This window comes from Schistocerca americana, chromosome 8, assembly GCF_021461395.2.
Source record: "Schistocerca americana isolate TAMUIC-IGC-003095 chromosome 8, iqSchAmer2.1, whole genome shotgun sequence".
Lineage (NCBI taxonomy): Eukaryota > Metazoa > Arthropoda > Insecta > Orthoptera > Acrididae > Schistocerca > Schistocerca americana.
The window spans coordinates 501,098,983-501,121,275 of record NC_060126.1 but is presented as its reverse complement, the minus strand read 5'-3'; the positions used below and the strand labels follow the sequence as shown (position 1 = coordinate 501,121,275).

The window sequence follows — 22,293 nt, the reverse complement described above, 5'->3', positions numbered from 1 at the left end:
GGTAATGGGCCACAACAGAGCAAACCCACTGCAGAGTCATTCGAAGTTTTGAAGAATATTGGTAGATAGGTCATCACAGAGCAGACCCACTATAGTCTTGGTAGAGAGTATGGTATTGGTGGGCCATCAAAGATGCAGACCCACTGTAGTCCTTGTAGAAATAATGGTATTGGCGAGTCATCAAAGGTGTAGACCCACTGTAGTCCTTGTAGAGATGGCCAGCAGCCATCTGTTGTGACTGTACGGGTGCACAATTACCATTGAAGAGTCTTGCGGTTAATATAGCAAGTCCATAAACCACCATTCATGCACTCACAAAGATTTTTTTTTTAATTGTCCTTAGAACCAGCAATGCTGTTAACCAGTCCCTTGCTGAATTATCAACACACGTGCAAGCACTAACAGTCCCAACTTCTCACATACTGTGCATATATGAGGGCCGTTCAGAAAGTAACCTCCGGTTGATTTAAAAAAATACACCAAGTTAAATAAAAATATTTTAATATATACATCTTACAACTACATCTTTGCACTATTTTTCTACATAGTCTCCATAGCGATTGAGGCACTTATCGTATCTCTTCACAAGCTTTGAAATTCCTTCTGCATAAAAATCACCCGCTTGTGCCTGGAGCCAGCATGTGACCGCATCTTTGAGCTCTTCGTTGTCATCAAACCGCTGTGACCCGAGCCACTTCTTCAAATGCATGAAGAGGTGATAATCACTTGGCGCCAGGTCTGGGCTGTAAGGTGGATGGTTGATAACGTCCCACTTGAAGGACTCAAGAAGGGCCGTTGTTCTGCGAGCAGAGTGAGGACAGGCATTATCGTGCAAAAAAACGATACCGGAAGTCAGCATACCACGGCGTTTGTTCTGTATAGCCCATTGTAACTTTTTTATTTGTTCACAGTACACGTCTTGATTAATGGTCGTACCACGTTCCATGAATTCAACCAACAACACCCCTTTGGCATCCCAAAACACCGTTGCCATCAGTTTTCTGGCAGAAAAATCTTGCGAGGCTTTTCTTGGTTTGGTAGGCGAATTTGAATGTGCCCACATCTTTGATTGTTCTTTTGTCTCAGGGTTCACGTACTTAATCCAGGTTTCGTCACCGGTCACGATTCTGTTTAACAATGGTTCTCCTTCGTCCTCATAACGTGACAGAAAGTCTAATGCAGAGGCCATTCTTTGAGTTTTGTGGTGGTCGGTAAGAATTTTGGGCACCCATCGTGCACAGAACTTACGGTAACCCAATCTTGCTGTCACTATCTCGTACAAGAGAGTCTTAGAAATCTGTGGAAAACCAGTAGACAACTCCGACATTGAGAAACGTCGATTTTCACGAACTTTTGCATCAACTGTCTGAACGAGTTCGTCAGTCACCAATGATGGTCTACCACTCCTCTCTTCATCATGAACGTTTTCTTGTCCACTTTTAAATAAACGTACCCATTCACGGACAACTCCTTCACTCATAACTCTTGGTCCGTACATGGCACAAAGCTCACGATGAATAGCTGCTGCAGAATATCCTTTGGCTGTAAAAAACCTTATGACAGCACGCAATTCACATTTGGCGGGGTTTTCTATTGCAGCACACATTTCAAACTGCCACAAAAACTAAACTAGCGCAGGTACGACGTTCACTCGACCACGGCTTGATGCCGACTGACCTGTTGAGTGCGTGAACGCACAGATGGCGTCGCTACTCCCCCCACAACCCGCACTGTGACCAATCGGAGGTTACTTTCTGAACCGCCCTCGTATTATGACCAACAGAAACGTGTGCAGTGAAATGATGCTTAATTTGAAGAACTGGTGTCTATACAATTATAAATTTACAACATAAGAATACAATTACAAAGGTACAAAATACATCATTAAAGAACATAACAGTACAGATAACATTTGTAGTAACACAGGCTTTACAAAAGAATAGAAATAAACATATACATCAGTGTTACAGGAATGATGACATAAGTAAATATATAAAATAATGAGAATAGTTTTCGAAACATTAATTTCACACATGAGCATTGAAACAGAGTAGAATTAATAATGTCTAAACATCTCTACAAAGTAAATAACATATTATTAGAAAAATTCTACAACATAACTCTTATTAGCTAAACACATAAAGACAGGAAAAACACAAATTCACATAGCATAATAACACAGAAGTACAGAACAGGGTTTCTTTACAGTGTGACATTTGGTACTGCAGTCCAACCCAAAACTTTATTTTGTAGATCTTTCCTCTTATTTGAACATTTGTTTCCACCCAAAAAAATCCTATCCAAGCATGCTTTCTGTATTCTGTTCACATCCTCTTTCAAAAATAGTTTTTCTCCACTGTACACTACTTTTTTGGCCAAACCATTTTCTTATAGCTTCTCAATGCATTTCTTCCAATTCATCACAACTCGTTCTCTTATATAGCCTACCACATCTTAAGCTAACTTAAATCTACTGATCTCAGATGCTAAACTAAGGGACGACACAATGCAGCAGCACAAAACAATTAACACAAACAGCAATGACACAAAATTCAGATTGGCAAAACAAGCAGCAAATAATATAAATTAGCAAAGCAAATGCAACATTATCACTAATATGAGCCACTGTGCAGCAATAAGGAAAATAAATCAGTAGTAAAACTGGCTTAACAGAGTAATACAAAGTGAAATTTAGTAGCACTATGCCTGGAAAACAGCAGCAGCAAATGCAATAACTTATATCTGAACATGACAAAGCTCAAGCAGAAAAAAGTATTACGCTAAAGGTGGCCATGTCTAATACCTATGTCACATCTTAACACTAGAGTGATGCATCACCTTGACTTACTCTAGCAGACAAATTACCAAACCGTTAAAAAATTATTTTTGCAATTCCTGTGAAGGGAAATATCTATTTGTGCTCTCTTTTCTACGAAAGTACATCATAAAAATATTCTTTACTGGGTCTGTAGACAGAAAATAGTGATATTAGCACATCTATTAAATTTTATTATAACCAATGCTGCAGTGCAGCTAGAAACTAGATATTAAACAAAATGAGCACTCTCTCAACTAGAAAGACAACAGATGTAAAATGTTTCTCATCATTTTATTAGGCATTTTAGTAAATATCATAAATTAAGAGCTCCACAGTGTAATCATATGTTTTCAAGTTCGAGCGTGTTGTATTTGCGATGCTTTCTACAAAGGAATGTCAATAGCGAGGTTAATGGCCTCTTTTTTTCTCCACCTAATGGCTGCTTCTCCAGGCGGCTGGCACAGCTGGGCGTCCACGACGCATTACGTGTAGGTTACTTAACTTTCTTACCGAAATATTTACGAAAGTAGTGATAGTCTCATATTAAAAAAATTTCACAGGTCGAGAATTTGCGTTACCAATGTAAAGAAATAAAATCCTATAAATATAACTGCGTCCAAAAATTTTTTGCCAGCATTGTGATACATTACGCATATACACACATTTCATAACTCTTAAAGTACGATTCTTGGTTCCCAACGTCCTTTTTCACAAACCAGAGTCCCTAACCACTACTCATTATTCCTTACCTTATCACACATATACATATTCGTCGACACTTCTTCAATATTTCATCATAATAAATACATATCATAATAAACATTCCTCAACAGCATAATACACATAATCGTCGTAATAATATCATAACACCTCATCAAATCTCAAAATGGTTCAAATGGCTCTGAGCACTTTGCGACTTAACTTCTGAGGTCATCAGTCGCCTGGAACTTAGAACTAATTAAACCTAACTAACCTAAGGACATCACACACATCCATGCCTGAGGCAGGATTCGAACCTGCCCACCATATCGGTCGCTGGGTTCCAGACTGTAGCGCCTAGAACCGCACGGCCACTCCGGCTGGCCGTCAAATCTCAAAAACGTCGTAGCTTTTTGCAATAATTTCAAAACCTAAAAAAATTCTCTGCTCATTTAAATAGTGTCATCTACCTCAAACGTACTTTAAAAATCATGATCCCATACCAAATACATCATTCAAGGCTCTCATAGTATCACAATGGTTCCGAAAAAATATGAACAATTCACACAGTACAGACAAAATACAGTTTCATAAGTGTGAAGTTATCCTACTGCATAATTGTGTAAACATGTCACTAATGTAGGAAAAAAATGTTTGTCTCTCAGTTAAATGATCAAATAGCTGTGTAATTTATGTGTTAGAGAAACATGGTACCGATGTGTAAAGTTGTATAAGCAAATACCGTATTACCTAGGGCTCCTTATGCTTGCCAAACACATGATACACAAAGTAAGTGTGTACCCCCCTGAGGATTAATGTAATTATACCCTCAAGTGCTACAGATTACAGCAATGGAATGAAATGTATCACGGAAAACCTTTGTATCATTGTAATTCAAAAATCTTTAAAAATAAATGTTTTAAGTACAAAATTAATCACTCAATTACGTGTGCCGTAGCGCTAAACTGTGCGTCTTGTTGTAAGATAATCTCTGTGGAAGTGCCGTAGCTATCGTCCTCCAAAAGCTAAGTTCTGCGGAAGTCATGTATTTACCTCATGATAAACAAAAGTGAAATGCTTTGCGTATAGATATCTTACTTATTACGCTTATTGCCGTGATGAAGAAAGTAGTGTGCTGTAACGTATTGTTGTGCTACGGAAAAGGCTGTCTCATAGTAGCTATACCACAAAAGTTACTACTAAAACATGTTTTCTTGTCCAGAAGAATTCAGAAAAACTGTGCAGACATAAAACAGAAACACCGCAAAAGCAACATTGTAAATTGTCACTCATTAGTAGCGTCGTGATAAAATCGTGTAGCTGTCACATAAACTAACCACTGTGTCATCTGGAATCTCACAGAAAGTACTTTAAATCCAGACTGTATTTTCAAGTAAACCAAAATGTTGCCTTAAAATCTCATTACACAGTACCAGTATATGTCCTAAGTATGTAAGCCTTATAGTCGTTACGTAATCGTGCAACTAACAAGCAAGAATGTACAAATAACAACACTGTGTCGTCTGTTCACTATAACAATGCATTCGTAATTTCTGTTTAAATATGTTCCCTAGGTTCTAGACTGGATAGTTAACTTCAAAACATTGTTGCATGTTAAGTCTCTCAGTGTGACAAATTGTACTAGTAGTGTGAAGTGAAAAGTTTTATGGCAAAGACTAAGTTGAAAAACAGATTACCTTTAAATAAACGGTTTTACATGTGAAATATGGTGTAAACCTTTACTCGTCCTAGTACGCAGAGTTTCAACTTCAACGCAATTATCATGTGGTATACGTCGGATTCTGTAAGGCCCATTGTAAACTAGCAAGAATTTGTGACTCAAGTGTTTCTTCTTATGTGACAATGAATGAGCTTTAATGAGAACTTTCTGATCAATATATAATTTCTTTGCATTTGCTTTACCTTGTAGTTTTCTCCTTTTGCCTGTTGCAGATTTTATATTTTTAATAGCCAAATCAATTATGTCTTTGTGTCGAAGTTTACGTGTATTCGGGAAAGGTACAAGCTCTCTGATTCTGTTCGGTGGTTCTTCATTCTTCAGTACAAGAATAGGTGGTAAAGCAGTGGAGTCATGAGGCATTTCATTCAGCACGTTTTGAAATAAGTGTAAATATCTGTCCCAATACTGATCCTTTCTGTGACAATAAAGTCTGCAAAGCTTATTGATTTCTTTCATAATCCGTTCAGACGGGTTACGATGTGGTGAGTACAATGAAATAAAAACAGGTTTGATTTTACGGTTCCAAAGCAGGCGTGACCAAACAGCAGATCTGAATTGCGGTCCGTTATCTGAAATGACTTTACTAACGTGTCCAACTTCACGTAAGAAGTTTTTAACAAAGGCGTTGGATACAGACCGTCCAGTGGCTTTACGTAACAGAGTGAAAGAAAAGAATTTTGAAGTAAGTTCAACAGCGACTTGAACGTACGAAAATCCATTAGATGTTCTGACAAGGGGTCACAAGAGATCAACAGCGGCAAATTCTTTTAATCTGGAAGGAATGATAGGAAACAACGGAGCACGATGTGAGACAGTAGATGGTTTAGCCTTTTGAGAAAGTGTACAAATAGACAAGACTCTTCGAATTCTCTTTTCCATATTGTTAAAATAACAAGTCGTCCGAAGAATATGATAACATTTTCTTGGACCAAAATGTGCATAGCTGAAATGAATGTACCAAATGAGCTTATTAACAAAATCGTCAGGAATGCAAAGTACCCATAGCTTGTCATCAACAGTGCAGCGTTTGAACAGTATGTTGTTTCTAACCAGATAATAATGCCGAATCTGTGTCTGTGTCTTTTCATGCCATTTACTTTTGATGTCTTTCCAAATCGGATCTTAATCTTATTCATGAGCAACGTCCTTTAAAGATGTGGTGATGAAGTTTTCAAAGGCGACTTTCTGAATGTAAAGAATACTGAAATTTTTCTCGAGGTTGCCTTCTGTGTCACTTTTCTCAAGACCAGCCGGTGTGCGTGACAGTGCGTCCGCAACAATGTTCTCCTTGCCGGGAATGTAGACTATTGTGAAGTGGAATTCTTGCAGAAACAATGCCCAACCTTTTACCCTGTCATGATTTAATTTTGAAGACATAAGAAATTGTAATGCACGATGATCACTGTATACTTTTATGTGCTTACTAGAAAGAAATAAACGGAATTTGTTAAATGCCCAAACGATAGCTAAAGCTTCTAATTCAGTAATGGAATAATTTTTTTCAGATTTTGTTAGCACTCGGCTAGCAAAAGCAATGGTTTTCTGAATAGTAGTGTCATTTTCTATGGCTTCTTGAAATAAATGGGCACCAAGACCGACTTTAGAAGAATCCGTGCTAAGGCAGAAATCTTGTGACAGATCTGGATGAGCTAGTATTGGTGCGTTAAGTAACGCTTCTTTCAAAGAATTGAATTCCAACTGTGCTTGTTCGTCCCAGTTCCAAATAGTATTTTTTCCAGTGAGAGAACAAAGTTTTAGTGTAACAAGAATTTGCATATTCAGAAAACGACGGTAAAAACTAACGAGACCTAGAAAACTGCGGACTTGTTTTTTTGTGGATGGAACTGGAATGGCTCTGATTGCTTCTAAGTTTTCAGGATCCGGCTGAATGCCTTCAGAAGAAATAATATGTCCCCAAAACTTCACCTTTGTCCTACCGAATTCAGAGTTTTCCAAGTTAACTGTAATTCCAGATTCTGCAAAAATATGTAACACGCTGTTGAGGATGCGATTATGTTATTCCCATGAGGCTTCTGCTATGAGAATATCGTCCACATATAAGGTGATGTGACGTTTTAAGAACTCAGGTAATATGGAATTTAGCCCGCGAATGAATGCTGCCCAAGAAATGTTCAAACCAAAAGGAAGTTTGCGAAACTGATAACAAACGCCGAAACAAAGGAAAGCTGTGTATTTTCTACATTCTGGATGAAGTTCGATCTGATAAAAGCTGGATCTGAGATCAATAGAAGACAACACTATCACACCATTAAAATTTTGAAGAACTTCTTCCAACGTTTGCGGCCTGTCTGTTTCAGGAATGATGATAGTATTGATTTGTCTCGAATTTAAGACAAGCCTGATCAATCCATTTTTCTTCTCAACAACATGTAATGGATTGTTGTATGAGCTTACTGCAGGCTCAATAATGCCCTCGTCAAGCATAGATTGTATTTCTGTTCTAACACAGTCCCTATAATGTGCCGAAATTACGTATGGTCTCACACAAAATTTAGTATGCTCACGAACACGAAATTGGTATTGAAATCCCTTGATTGTTCCTGTTTTGTGAGTAAAAACTGTGGAATTTGCTTGTAAATTCTCAAAAAGGTCTTGCCTATCAGTGTCATTACAATTCTCAATTGTTTGAATTTTATTCTGAATTAACTCATTAGTATCAAATGCACCGTCGATATCATCCCTGTCAGTACTTGCCGAGTGATTGTTAGTGTCAAGTTCCGTCGAAAAATCCGAACTGTTGTCTAACAGGAGGTAAAGCCGATTAATTTCTTCGTCATGGTTTGAGAGCCAATCTTCAAATTTCAAAGCTATTGACTTACCTTCTTTCTCTATACTTATTTCAGCATCGTGAAAGTTTAAGATTGCTTTGTATTCATTCAAAAAGTCTACTTCCAATATAATTTCCGTCGACAGTAATGGAACAATAAGAAAGTTCATAGAGAAGCTGTGGCTTTGGCAAAAGAATTCTAAGTTCGATTGTTGGTGTGCATCTACACTTTTTCCAAAGATTGCACCTTGTAATTTATTCTTACGTAACGGAAGTGTGGGGCAATCTTTCGATTTGTTGCATTTGCTAAAGGCTGTTTCACTAATTACTGAAATGGGACTGCCAGAGTCAAGTACTGCAGTAAATTTTACGCCAGTTACTGTAATGTGAATCACAGGATATGCAATGTTGTTATGTTTTATGTCGTGTTCCTGGAGTAAGATGTCCCTAATGTCTTCCATTTTTACGTAATTACTAGCTACGGCAGCTGCGTCGTCAGTTTCATAAGTACGTTTTGTGGCTGCCGGCGGTATGAGTCATTGCCTATTGTCCCTTTGATGGCGCGCGTCGTTATTGGGATTTGGAGACCTAACTACTACAAATTCACCTTGTCGAGAGGGCCCTACCCTGTTTGAATCCCGCCAGTTCTGATGCAAGTCAGGTCTGTCGTTACGACCATATCGTCTGTCGTCATGTCGGTAGATTCCATAGTTTCTTTCTTGTCGGTCCCTAAATCGTAACCATGCGCTGGACCATTTAGTCTATTCTGTCTCCCTTGATAATAATTATTTTGGTTCCCATATTGTCTGTTTCTCTGATTGCCTCTGTGATAGTCACTACCATGGAGAGGTGATCTTTCCCTGCAATTATTACTGCTGTGCCAACGGTTGTCGTACGGGTGGTGTCTGTTTTGGTCACGATTTGTGTTGTGAAAAAGCCTTGTCGTGTCCAGTTATTATTTCTTTCATCGCGGAATTGCGACCGACGTGACCTGTAATTGTTGTGTTCCTGTTTTCGCGTTCCGCGATTGTCAGTGTCAATTTCTAATTCTTGTAAGAGTCCCTGAAAAGCTTCAGTGTCGTCTTTGCAACGTCCTGCCAAAATAATATGTCTTAAATGTTCAGGTAATTTGATTAAGCAAATGCGGATGAGTTCTGAGGGTCTGTATGGGTTTGACAGGTACTGATTCTTGTGCAACATGTCTTCAAAATATTTCACAAGACTGGAAAATTCAGATTGTTCGAAATGTTTCATCATTATGATGCTATGTTTTACTCGGTCTTGTGTAGCTTGAGACCAATATGCTGAGAGGAAGGCATGATAAAATTCTCCTTCACTGTGACAATCGTGAATGACCGATCGCATTCTTTCAGCTGGTTCATTCTCTAAGTAGCCACACATAAATTCTAATCTGTGCTCTAATGACCAGTTGGGAGGAAAACAATGAGAGAATTGATGGTGCCACGCTTGTGGATGAATGTCGTTGCAGGAATTCTTAAATGTTTTGAATTTACGTGTAGTAATAAACAGCTTATAGTCAAAATCATCGTGTCGGCGAGTAGCATATCGGTCATTGTTACGTCGTGTCGGCCCTTCCATCTCAAAATTCGGTGCACCTTGCCAATTTCTTTCATAATTTCCGAAATGCCCTGTGTTGATATTTTATGGCTTTTCCGTATTTCTAAGTTCCTCTTCCCGTGTTGTAGCGCGAGTGTCCTGTGAAATATGTAATTTTTGTATTACTTGTGCCAACTGATCTTGTACTTCCCGGATTTCTCTTTTGTGTTGCGTATTAATTTGATTCTGATTTCATTTGAATTTTTTAATTTGTTTATACTCTTCTGTGTCAGAGATGGCTACAGGTCTTGTGTCATTCAGATCATCATCTACCTTTGCAGATAAGTTAGTGAACTGATCCGAAAGTTCGGCTACTTTCTCCGATAGTGTACTTATTTCCTCAGTGTGTTTTTCTGAACCAAGTTTCAGAGTGCCCATTTGTGTTGAAATCGTATCTACTATGTCCTTTAAGTTTTCCTGAGTTTTTGCAAGTTGCGTAACCGAATCGGTAGATGCAACTGAGTCAATTTTAGCTTGCAAGGTCTCATGATTTTCATGAACAATAGTTTGCAGTTCTTTTATGGCTGCTTCGTGATTCTGTAATGTATTTTCATGCCGCGAAAAAATGGGTTGGAAATGCTCACAAATTTGTGTTTTTACGTCATTACAGACTTTTTGACATTTCGATTCGATTTTATGTAACTCAGTAGTTAAATCTTCACGTGTTTGTTCAACCGTATGTTCCACTGAGTCTATCGTTTGAAGCTTTTGTTCCATTGCGTCTAACTGTTGCTGTGTTTGTCTCTGGTGTTGTTCCATTGTATCTAACTTTTGAAGATTTTGTTCCATTGTATCTAACTTTTGAAAGATTTTGTTCCATTGTGTCTAACTTTTGTAGCCTTTGTCCCATTTGTTGCATTAACTGTAATAACAATGCACTGGTGTCTGAAACATGTTCCTCAGTGCTTTTCGGCAGTGAAGTTGCACCGGAAACATTCTCATTTTGACAAGCAGAAAATGTGTCTTGACTTATTTGAGAAAACAGTGAGGACCCAAAACCTGAATCTGCAGTATTTGCAAGATTGTGTCCTGTCATTCCCGATTCCTGAGGCGGGCTGTTACCGACCGATCGATCGATAATGCTTCCCTGTTCACTAATTGTTTCACTGTCTACGCTATTATTTGCAGCCCTCTCCCTTTCCCTATGCACAATTATCAAATTACTATGTTGAACATTAGTTAATTCATTACACGGTGGCGATAACACAACTGCTTTCGTCTTCACTGTCATTTCTCGGTTTACTTTGGAGCCTAGTATTACATTTTTCACACGCCATAATTGTCACAATATTTCACACGATAACACAGAAAAGCACAATTTGAAGAGCTAAAATAAGAAAACACATTAACATAGCACTGAAAATAATATCTAGTTAATTGCAAACGCAGTTGCGAAATACTTGGTGCAAATCTACATGCATGCCACAACTGTTTTACTGTACAACAATGGAAGACTGCAACTACAAAGGAGATTCTCTCTACAATTACGCGCTAGCAATAAACAAAAGCTACACTAATTACACAAACTACAAGAAAAAAATCAAAAGATTCCAGTGAGGTATCTTCGGCTAAGGGTCGACATATGAAACGTCCCCTTTGAACAATTATAGAAGACTGTGTTTAAACTGCCACACAATATTTTTAGCGCAACGCAATCCGACTTTCAGAAATCCCTACAAAAGAATGGCCCTGACTAACATTAACCTACACGTTTCACAAATCACTTACCTCACAAAAATCTTCGTTACTCGAACTACTGCAATACAGCTAGCACCACTACTGCCAGCTAAATAAAAGATTCAAACTACTGAAGGCACTAACTATTGATAGGCATAGTTAGCAAATGAAAGATTTTGATAGAGAACAAACAATGTATTTACCTTAAAGGTGTTCAAAAGTCGTAATATATATCAGTTCATGACATCCAATCCTACAAATTTACCGTCTCTGATGGACACACGTCCAGATCATCCGCTCTCAAAACTCCGCCATCTCTCCCCCCACATCCACCACTGCTGACGGCTCACCTCCAACTGCGCAACGGTACGCGCTGTTCACATCCAGCTGCCCAACACTACAATGGCAGACAACAATGCAAACTAGCCACAGACTGCACACAGCACAGCTAGTGATTTTCATACAGAGTGCTACGTGGCGTTACCAATAAGAAAACTTAAACAGCCTGCTTACAACTTGAAGACATTTATAGACAGTGGAAACAAGAAGATAGCCCAGGAAAATAATTAATACCTAAAAACACATATTTGACTACTGTAGACTTCACTGAAGAGGAAATATATTTACAAAAGGCGGAGGATGATATACATACAGTTTGCTCTACATCGCTCAGACAATAGTCAAACTCTATAATTTGAAGAGTGAGAAAGTAAAACTAAAGTTATAGCTTTTAAAGGAAAATGTCCGGTGTGTCCCATAATAAAGCTAAATGGAAAATCAGTATCTCAGTTTCAGTTATTAGGTTAGTTCTTAGATTGTGATGTAAGTTTTGAATATGATAATGATGTTTCCAGTGAGTTAAACAAGTTTTAAACGATGTGCAGCACTATGCACACAAAGTTTGCAAATAAAACTAGACATTCTACAAATTAATGGGAACATATACTTTCACCCGTGGTGTAACTAGTCTACAGAACGGTGGAGTTACAGGCACTGCTGCCTGCCACCCCTTCAGCAGAAAACGTGACTTTGAACGACGGCCTGCAGGCGGAACGTCTTGATGTTGTCAATATACACTTGGTCTAGAATTGCCGGCGTGGTAGCTTAGTGTGTTCGGTCAGCGGGTTAGCTGCCTTCTGTAATAAAAAAACTGAGTGAATGGATCAACGACGAACTTGAACGGGTATCATGGGACTTCCACCCTGAACAATAACGAACAAAATGAGATGAAACATCGGGATAACGTCTTTAATAATCAAAACGTCCACAGCCCCGCGTTCGAAAGCCGCCACTGCTCAAATTTTGAATAAAGTCATCAATAATGGAGTCCGAAGACTTCTGGCATAAGAAATCACCCTCATTCAGCCAACGGCCTTGTCAAAGAGGGCGGAGGAGAAGACACAGGTTCAGTGTACTCTCTTACCCTTCGAATGGGAAACTGTCGCTAAAGGCGGAAAATCAGCGATCAGACGGCAATGGAAACCACTGCATTAAAGACACATAATTTGTCTCCACAGAACACGTGGCCTGTATTTGAAAAAGTGTCATAAAGATTTGTTCACTGGCTAAAAATTCCGGACAAGTCCTCCATTCAGTTCTTTGGGGGGGGGACTGCCAAGGGGGAGGTGACCTTGAGAAAAAGACTGAATAACCTACGAAAGGATAACGTTCTACGAATCGGTGCGTGGAATGTCAGAAGTTTGAACGTGGAAGGGAAGCTAGAAAATCTGAAAAGGTTCAGTCTAGATATAGTGGGAGTTAGTGAAGTGAAATGGAAACAAAACAGCGACTTCTGGTCAGATGAGTATAGGATAATATCAAGAGCTGCAGAAAATGGTGTAACAGGAGTAGGATTCGTTATGAATAGGAATGTAGAGCAGAAGGTGAGTCACTGTGAACAGTGTAATGTGCTGCGAATACACAGAAAGATAGATCCTTTATCATTTAGCTACAAAATAGCAGGTCAGCAACTGGAAGCAGTTAATACCATAAATTATCTGGGAGTACGCATTAGGAGTGATTTAAAATGGAATGATCATATAATGTTGATCGTCGGTAAAGCAGATGCCAGACTGAGATTCATTGGAAGAATCCTAAGGAAATGCAATCCGAAAACAAAAGAAGTAGGTTACAGTACGCTTGTTCGCCCACTGCTTGAATACTGCTCAGCAGTGTGGGATCCGTACCAGATAGGGTTGATAGAAGATATAGAGAAGATCCAACGGTGAGCAGCGCGCTTCGTTACAAGATCATTTAGTAATCGCGAAAGCGTTACGGAGATGATAGATAAACTCCAGTGGAAGACTCTGCAGGAGAGACGCTCAGTAGCTCGGTACGGGCTTTTGTCAAAGTTTCGAGAACATACCTTCACCAAAGAGTCAAGCAGTATATTGCTCCCTCCTACGTATATCTCGCGAAGAGACCATGAGGATAAAATCAGAGAGATTAGAGCCCACACAGAGGCATACCGACAATCCTTCTTTCCACGAACAATACGAGACTGGAATAGAAGGGAGAACCGATAGAGGTACTCAAGGTACCCTCCTCCACACACCGTCAGGTGGCTTGCGGAGTATGGATGTAGATGTAGATGTAGTTCAGTGACCGGGTTGATCTCATCAGAATCGGCAGCAAACCAACAGCGACAACGATGGTTCAGGCATACACTCCTGGAAATTGAAATAAGAACACCGTGAATTCATTGTCCCAGGAAGGGGAAACTTTATTGACACATTCCTGGGGTCAGATACATCACATGATCACACTGACAGAACCACAGGCACATAGACACAGGCAACAGAGCATGCACAATGTCGGCACTAGTACAGTGTATATCCACCTTTCGCAGCAATGCAGGCTGCTATTCTCCCATGGAGACGATCGTAGAGATGCTGGATGTAGTCCTGTGGAACGGCTTGCCATGCCATTTCCACCTGGCGCCTCAGTTGGACCAGCGTTCGTGCTGGACGTGCAGACCGCGTGAGACGACGCTTCATCCAGTCCCAAACATGCTCAATGGGGGACAGATCCGGAGATCTTGCTGACCAGGGTAGTTGACTTACACCTTCTAGAGCACGTTGGGTGGCACGGGATACATGCGAACGTGCATTGTCCTGTTGGAACAGCAATTTCCCTTGCCGGTCTAGGAATGGTAGAACGATGGGTTCGATGACGGTTTGGATGTACCGTGCACTATTCAGTGTCCCCTCGACGATCACCAGTGGTGTACGGCCAGTGTAGGAGATCGCTCCCCACACCATGATGCCGGGTGTTGGCCCTGTGTGCCTCGGTCGTATGCAGTCCTGATTGTGGCGCTCACCTGCACGGCGCCAAACACGCATACGACCATCATTGGCACCAAGGCAGAAGCGACTCTCATCGCTGAAGACGACACGTCTCCATTCGTCCCTCCATTCACGCCTGTCGCGACACCACTGGAGGCGGGCTGCACGATGTTGGGGCGTGAGCGGAAGACGGCCTAACGGTGTGCGGGACCGTAGCCCAGCTTCATGGAGACGGTTGCGAATGGTCCTCTCCGATACCCCAGGAGCAACAGTGTCCCTAATTTGCTGGGAAGTGGCGGTGCGGTCCCCTATGGCACTGCGTAGGATCCTACGGTCTTGGCGTGCATCCGTGCGTCGCTGCGGTCCGGTCCCAGGTCGACGGGCACGTGCACCTTCCGCCGACCACTGGCGACAACATCGATGTACTGTGGAGACCTCACGCCCCACGTGTTGAGCAATTCGGCGGTACGTCCACCCGGCCTCCCGCATGCCCACTATACGCCCTCGCTCAAAGTCCGTCAACTGGACATACGGTTCACGTCCACGCTGTCGCGACATGCTACCAGTGTTAAAGACTGCGATGGAGCTCCGTATGCCACGGCAAACTGGCTGACACTGACGGCGGCGGTGCACATATGCTGCGCAGCTAGCGCCATTCGACGGCCAACACCGCGGTTCCTGGTGTGTCCGCTGTGCCGTGCGTGTGATCATTGCTTGTACAGCCCTCTCGCAGTGTCCGGAGCAAGCATGGTGGGTCTGACACACCGGTGTCAATGTGTTCTTTTTTCCATTTCCAGGAGTGTACATGCCGATGTCGCGAGTGGAGGATGGAGAGATAGAGAAAGTACATGAGGATACCGAAGATGTAATTTAGTATGTAAAAGGAGATGAAAATCTAATAGTCATGGGGGACTGGAATGCGGTTGTAAGGCAAGAGGTAGAAGAAAGGGTTACGGGAGAGTATGGCATTGGTATCCTTAGATTGCGTAATGGTCAGGCAGGAATTCTGAAATTAGATACTGGATTGTAAAGAATACCCAGGATCAGATGTAGACTCAGATCACAACTTAGTATTGATGAAGAATAGGCTAAAGATTAATATACTAAACAGGAACAATCAATTCACAAAGAAGTGGGATGCGGCTGTACTAATGAATGAAGAGATACGTTTGAAGTTCTCCAGGGCTATAGATACTGCGATAAGGAATAGCTCAGTGGGCAGTTCGGATGAAGAAGAATGGATACAGCTAAAAAGGGCAACCACAGAAGTTGGAAAGAAGAACACAGGAACAAAGAAAGTAACTGAGAAGAAACCACTGTCAACAGAAGAAATACTTCAGTTGGCCGATGTTAGAAGGAAGTACAAACACGCTCAGGGAAATTCAGGAATGCAGAAATACAAGTCACTCACATGTGAAATAGATAGGAAGTGCAAGGATTCTAAGGCGATATGGTTGCATGAAAAATGTGAAGAAATCGAAAAATTAATCATAAGGTCTGATTCAGTACACAGAAAAGCCAAAACTAACTTCGGTGAAATTAAAAGCTTGGGTGGTAGCATTAAGATCGCAACACGGACTCCACTGTTAAATGCTGAGGAGAGAGCAGAGACGTGGAAAGAGTACACTGAAAGTGCCTATGAGGGGGAAGACTTGTCAGATGACGTGATAGAACAAGAAACACGGGTTGATATAAATGAGTTAGGGGATCTAGTATTAGAATTAGAATTTAAAAGAGCTTTGGAAAATTAAGATCAAATAAGGCAGAAGGGGTAGACAACATTTCATCTGAATTGTTAAAGTTTTTGGGGGAAGTGCTAACGAAATGACTATTCGTGTTGGTGTGTAGATTTATGAACCTGGCTATATACCAACAGACTTTCGATTAAATATTGTCCATACAATACCCAAGAATGCAAGAGCCGACAAGTGGCAGAATTATCGCGCAATCAGCTTAACAGCTCATGCATCCAAGTTGCTGACAAGAATGATGTACAGAAGAATGGAAATGAGAATTGAGGATGTGTTAGATGACGATCAGTTTGGGGGTAGGAAAGGTAAAGGCACCAGAGAGGCAATTCTGACGATGCGGTTGATAATGGAAGCAAGACTAAAGAAAAATCAAGACGCGTTCGTAGGATTTGTCAACCTGGAAAAAGCGTTCGACAATCTAAAATTGTGCAAGATGTTGGAAGTTCTGAGAAAAATAGGGGTAAGCTATAGGAAGAGACGGGTAATATACGAGGGTTGGAACGTTAATAGTGGCAACTATTTATTTGCAGCTCGTACAAAATAGATACGTGTTTCTAAGGTTTACTGACCTTCAAAGTAGTCGCCAGCATTGTGTATAACCCGTTGCCAGCGATGTGGAAGTCGTAGGATACTCTTAGCAGTGCCAGTTGTGTTGACAGTTCGAGCGGCGGTCTATTGCCCGATGAATTTATAGCAGTTCTGAAGCGAATGTGGTGAAGTGTTTCCTTCAGTTTAGAAATCGAGTTGAACTTACGAGGGCTTCAGTCAGGGGAGTGCAGTAGGTGGTATAGCACATAGCAGCCCCATCAGTCAAACAAATCAGTAACAGCTTGCACTGTACGTGCTTGAGCATTGCCCTGCAAAATGGTGGTCAGGTCCTACAGAAAGTGTCATCACTTCTGTCTCTAAGCTGGTCGTAGATTGTGTTCCAAAAATGAACAGCATAGAGGTTGAAGTGATGACGCTTTCTGCAGAACCTGTCCATCATTTTGCAGGTCAATGCTGAAGTACGTACAGTGCAAGCTGTTACTGATTTGTCTGACTGATAGGGCTGCTAAGTGTTAAACCACCTACTGCACTACCCTGACTGAAGCCCTCGTGAGTTCAACTCGATTTCTAAACTGAAGGAAGCACTTCAAGGCATTCGCTTCAGAGCTGGTACAAATTCGTCAGACAATAGACCGCGCCGCTCGAACTGTCAACACAACTGGCACTGCTAAGAGTATCCTACGACTTCCACATCGCTGGCAGCGGGTTATACGCAATGATGGTGACTACTTTGAAGGTCAGTAAACCTTTGAAACACATATCTATTTTGTACAAGCTGTAAATAAATAGTTGCCACTTCTATAGTTCCAATCCTTGTATAATATGTGCAAGCGCCAAGAGGGAATAATAAAACTGGACGACCAAGGAGGAAGCACTCGGATTAAAAAGGACGTAAGACAGGAACATAGTCTTCCGCTCCTACTGTTCAATTTGTACATCGAAGAAGCAATGATGAAAAAAAAGGAAAGGCTCAGGAGTGGAATTAAAATGCAAGGTGAAGGGATACCAACCATACGATTCGCTGATCACATTGGTAACCTGAGTGAAAGTGAAGAAGAATTACATCATATGCTGAATGGAATGAACAATTTAATGAGTACAGAATATGGACTGAGAGTAAATCGAAGGAAGACGAAAGTAATGAGAAGTAACAGAAATGAGAACAGCGAGAAACTTAACATCAGGATTGATGGCCACGATGTAGACGAATTTAAGAAATTCTACTGCCTAGACAGCAAAATAACCAATGACGGACGAAGCAAGGAAGGGATCAAAAGCAGATTAGCACTGGCAAAACGGGGTCCCTAGCCAAGAGAAGTCTGCTAGTATCAAACATAGGCCTTAATTAGAGGAAGAAATTTCTGAGAATGTACGTTTGGAGCACAGCTTTGTATGGTAAGGAAACATGGACTGTGGGAAAACCGAAACAGAAGAGAATCTACGCATTTGGGATGTCGCGCTACAGGCGAATGCTGAAAATTAGGTAGACTCATAAGGTAAGGAATGAGGAGGTTCCGCGCAGAATAGGAGATGGAAGGAATATGTGGGAAACACTGACAGGTAGCAGAGATAGAATTATAAGACATCTGTTAAACATCAGGAAATGACTTCCATGGCGCTAGAGGGAGCTGCAGAGGGCAAAAACTGTAGAGGAAGACAGAGATTGGAATATATCCAGCAAATAACTGAGGACGTAGGTTGCAAGTGCTACTCTGAGATGAAGAGGTTGGCACAGGAGAGGAATTCGAGGCGGGGTTGCATCAAACCAGACAGAAGACTATTGACACAAAAAAAAAGTTCTCTCCTGATGCAAGCTGACCCACAACTGTTGTAACTGTTCCTGGAAGTGGGAATGCGTTGATGTACTAGCTGTTCCCGAACATTTTCTATCGGGGATAAATCTGGATAGCTTGCTGGCCTTGAGGCTCCAGTTAATAGAGGCACGTAGCACGTGTGGACGAGCAGCGTCCTGCAGAAAAATGGCACCATGGTATTGTCGCATATGAGGTAACGTATGAGGACGTATGTGGCCCGTGACGTACGGTTGTGCCTTTAGAAATCCCTAAATCACTACCAACCACGATCTGAAGACGTATGCAGTGTCTGTCCACACCATGACGCCAGGTGGTAACATTGCGGTCCTTCTCAAAAACATTGGAAGAATGTCTCCTCTCCTCAGGTAGTCATCGTACTAACCGTCATCTTTGGAAGAGCAGAGCAGCGATTCATCACTGAACACAATGTGACGCCATTCATCAGCAGTCCCATGCTATCCGGTCATGACACCGTTCTAAATGTAACCGCTTGTGTAGTGGTGTTAACGGCAGCCTACACATTGTGTGGTTATTACCTAGACAGTCTGCTGTTAACCCGCTAATAGTGGTGCGTGATGAGACAGAATGACTCGTGGGGAATCCATTACTTGGATGGCAGAGGCAGATGTGCATGGACTATGATGTGCTTGGTGCACAGTACGACGATCCTTCCTTGTAACACGTAGTCGACTGGAACATCGACTAAGAGTATTCACCCCCAGCCCCCCCCCCCCCCACCCACCCACCCACGCACCCATATTCCAACATCGGGCCACTGTTACATCCCAATGCCTCAGAAATCCGTATACTGTACGATTCGACCTAACTGTCAAATGGGCACACATAGAGAAACCCCCACTCAAACTCTGTCAGGTGCTGATAACGTTGTGTCACAGGAGTACGTGGCATTTTGGTATCCTTCACAGTAGTCACTTAACATCTCACGTCCATCACCCCTCTTACATGCCCTACTATGCCTGGTAGCAATACCAAAGACGAACAACACCAGTGCACTCTAGTGGCCGTTCTACTTGTCAGAGAGAACTGCAACAATAATCATTCCCATACCCGCTGATGGTGTTAGCTGTTCCATGTTCGATCATGTCTTCTGGGTGTTTGACTTTTTTTCTCAGCCAATATAATTTGACTGTTCTTCTCGTCCAGTACTCCATTTTCGAGGTTATTGTAAATGCCATTAGGATGTTAGGGCGTCGTTTACGGTGGTATTTCCGTACTTGTAGTGCACTTGAGAGACCGACAGTATAACAGTACTCTCCAGATCAGCGTTTAGCGAAGCATGTCCCAACGCCGTTGCAACTGCTGTTGATTCTCCTGTCACGATCGAGTTTCCTGGGGGTAATTTACATCGTCCTGCGTTTCCTGCGGCAGAATTTATGTATGGACCGTCAGTACCAGTAGCTAACTCTGTATTCATTATCCGGTCTGGAGCTCCAATTGCCAAAGACTGCAACACTCATTAAAAGAAATATTTGATTCATACGTGGGTCCACAGCCTCCAAAACTATTGTGAAAGAAAATATTGTCAACAGTAAGCTGTATAAAGGATAATCATACACTGAAGCTCCAAAGCAACTGGTATACGATTGCGTTTTGAAATACAAAGATATGTAAACAGATAGAATACGGTGCATGAGTTGACGCCACTTCGACGACTTGCGCGTCGATGGGGCTGAGATGATGATGATGAAGACAAAACAACAGCCAGTCATGGGAATCGAACCCGGGACCCTTGGCATGACAATCCGTCGAGCTGACCACTCAGCTATATTTTTTTTTTTAAAATCTTTATTGAACAAACTGAGAGTACATATATATACACAAAGCAACAGTTCGTCAAGGTACCAGTTAAACATATGCAAATGAATGTTAGGTAAGCAAATTATTATAATATCATTAAATATAACAAAATATGACATATCCTGTTTACTTCCTTTTTTGTTTAAATTTTTTTTATAATCTTTATTGAAAAAATAGAAGTACATATATATTCACTATGCAAGAGTTCAAGGTACCATTCAAACATATATGACTGTTAGTTAAACAAAAAAATATTAAAAAAAACATTAAATACAACAAAATGTAACATAATCTGTCTTCTTCCTTTTGTTTTCTTTAATTATTTTTAATTTGTTTTTTGGTCGATGCATGAGAACGTGGATAAGGGTGTTGCATCATGTGACAGGTAGGCATGGCACACCCCAACTGTGAGGGGGTCAAGGAAGACGCTGCGGAGATAACCGGCAAAAGTTTGTCGGTAAGATGGCTTTCGGGTGAGGGCGCTATGCGCGGTCACAACTTTGTACCAGAAGTCAAGGACTGTATGCGGACCACTCTGAAACAGGTATTCTAAAGCCTGTCCTCGAAACCAGATTAGGGTATGGTGCTTAGCAAGAGGGTAGCGAAATGTCTGGGGCAACAACAGGAAATCCGGGGTTACCGTCATTGGCGGGGCACGGAGGTATAAGCCCACGATTCGTTGGATGAGGAGCCATTCGTTTTGTTTCAGGGGGCACGTAAGACGGTGCTCGTCGGTGTCTTCGGGCTGACAGTCAGGGCAGAGTGGGGAGGTGGCCACTCCTATGCGATAAAGTCGACTATTAGTCGGGAATTTTCCATAGACTAAAACATACCAGAGTGCAGACATAGACGACGGTAAAAAGAGAGCATGCACCCCCCCCCCCCCCAAACGTGCGCCAGTTAATGTCAGGATGCTGTAGCACCATGGGGTCGCAAGGGTTGGACATCATAAACAAACGATAATAATCTTTTGTGCTGGGAGGACGGGCGACTGGAAGATCGGCCCGAACGTAGCTGAGTTCTATTAAACAATTGGCGACGTGGTACAATAATGGAGAAACAGGTGTCACATTGATCGGTGGATCGAGAGAAGCTGGTCGGAGGATATCTAAGAGACTGCGTGTTAAGGACGGGACCGGCCCCTGCCAGTGCCGCAACAGTGTGTGGACAAAGAGTGCAGATCGTGCCCTCACGTTGATGAGTCCGAGGCCACCTTTTGCAGGAGGCAGTGTTAGAGTGTTGTAGGAGTTGGAGTTGGTTTAAGTTACGGTGCACTTGACCGCGGACATGGTGCCGAATCGACTGAAAAAGCCGCCGGTAAGCCAGGGCCACTGTGTGGTGTGTGGAGCTCGTAAATTCGATACCCAAGTAACGAAGGGTGGTACTGACTGGTACTGGGGTCGCCACCATAGCCGGGAGGCCGCGCCCAATGTGCATCATAGTCGATTTACGGACATTAAGAATGCTACCAGAAAGACGTCCATACTGGTGGATCCATTGGATGGCGTCACTGAGTTCCGTGGAGGAGCAGGTGAGAAAGAGCCGGCCGGGGTGGCCGAGCGGTTCTAGGCGCTACAGTCTGGAACCGCGCGACCGCTACTGTCGCAGGTTCGAATCCTGCCTCGGGCATGGATGTGTGTGATGTCCTTAGGTTAGTTAGGTTTAAGTAGTTCTAAGTTCTAGGGGACTGATGACCTCAGAAGTTAGGTCCCATAGTGCTTAGAGCCATTTTTTTTT

General features: G+C 41.9%; 1 protein-coding gene across 1 annotated transcript in view; it reads left to right on the top strand.

Moving 5' to 3' along the window:
- The window catches only part of LOC124545944, a 46,778-nt gene extending 25,396 nt beyond the window's left edge, over positions 1–21,382 (top strand). The window contains exon 2 of the mRNA XM_047124905.1: positions 21,266–21,382. Coding sequence (XP_046980861.1) covers positions 21,266–21,382 — 117 coding nt within the window. The remainder of the gene's footprint in view (positions 1–21,265) is intronic.
- Positions 21,383–22,293: the final 911 nt, after the last annotated feature.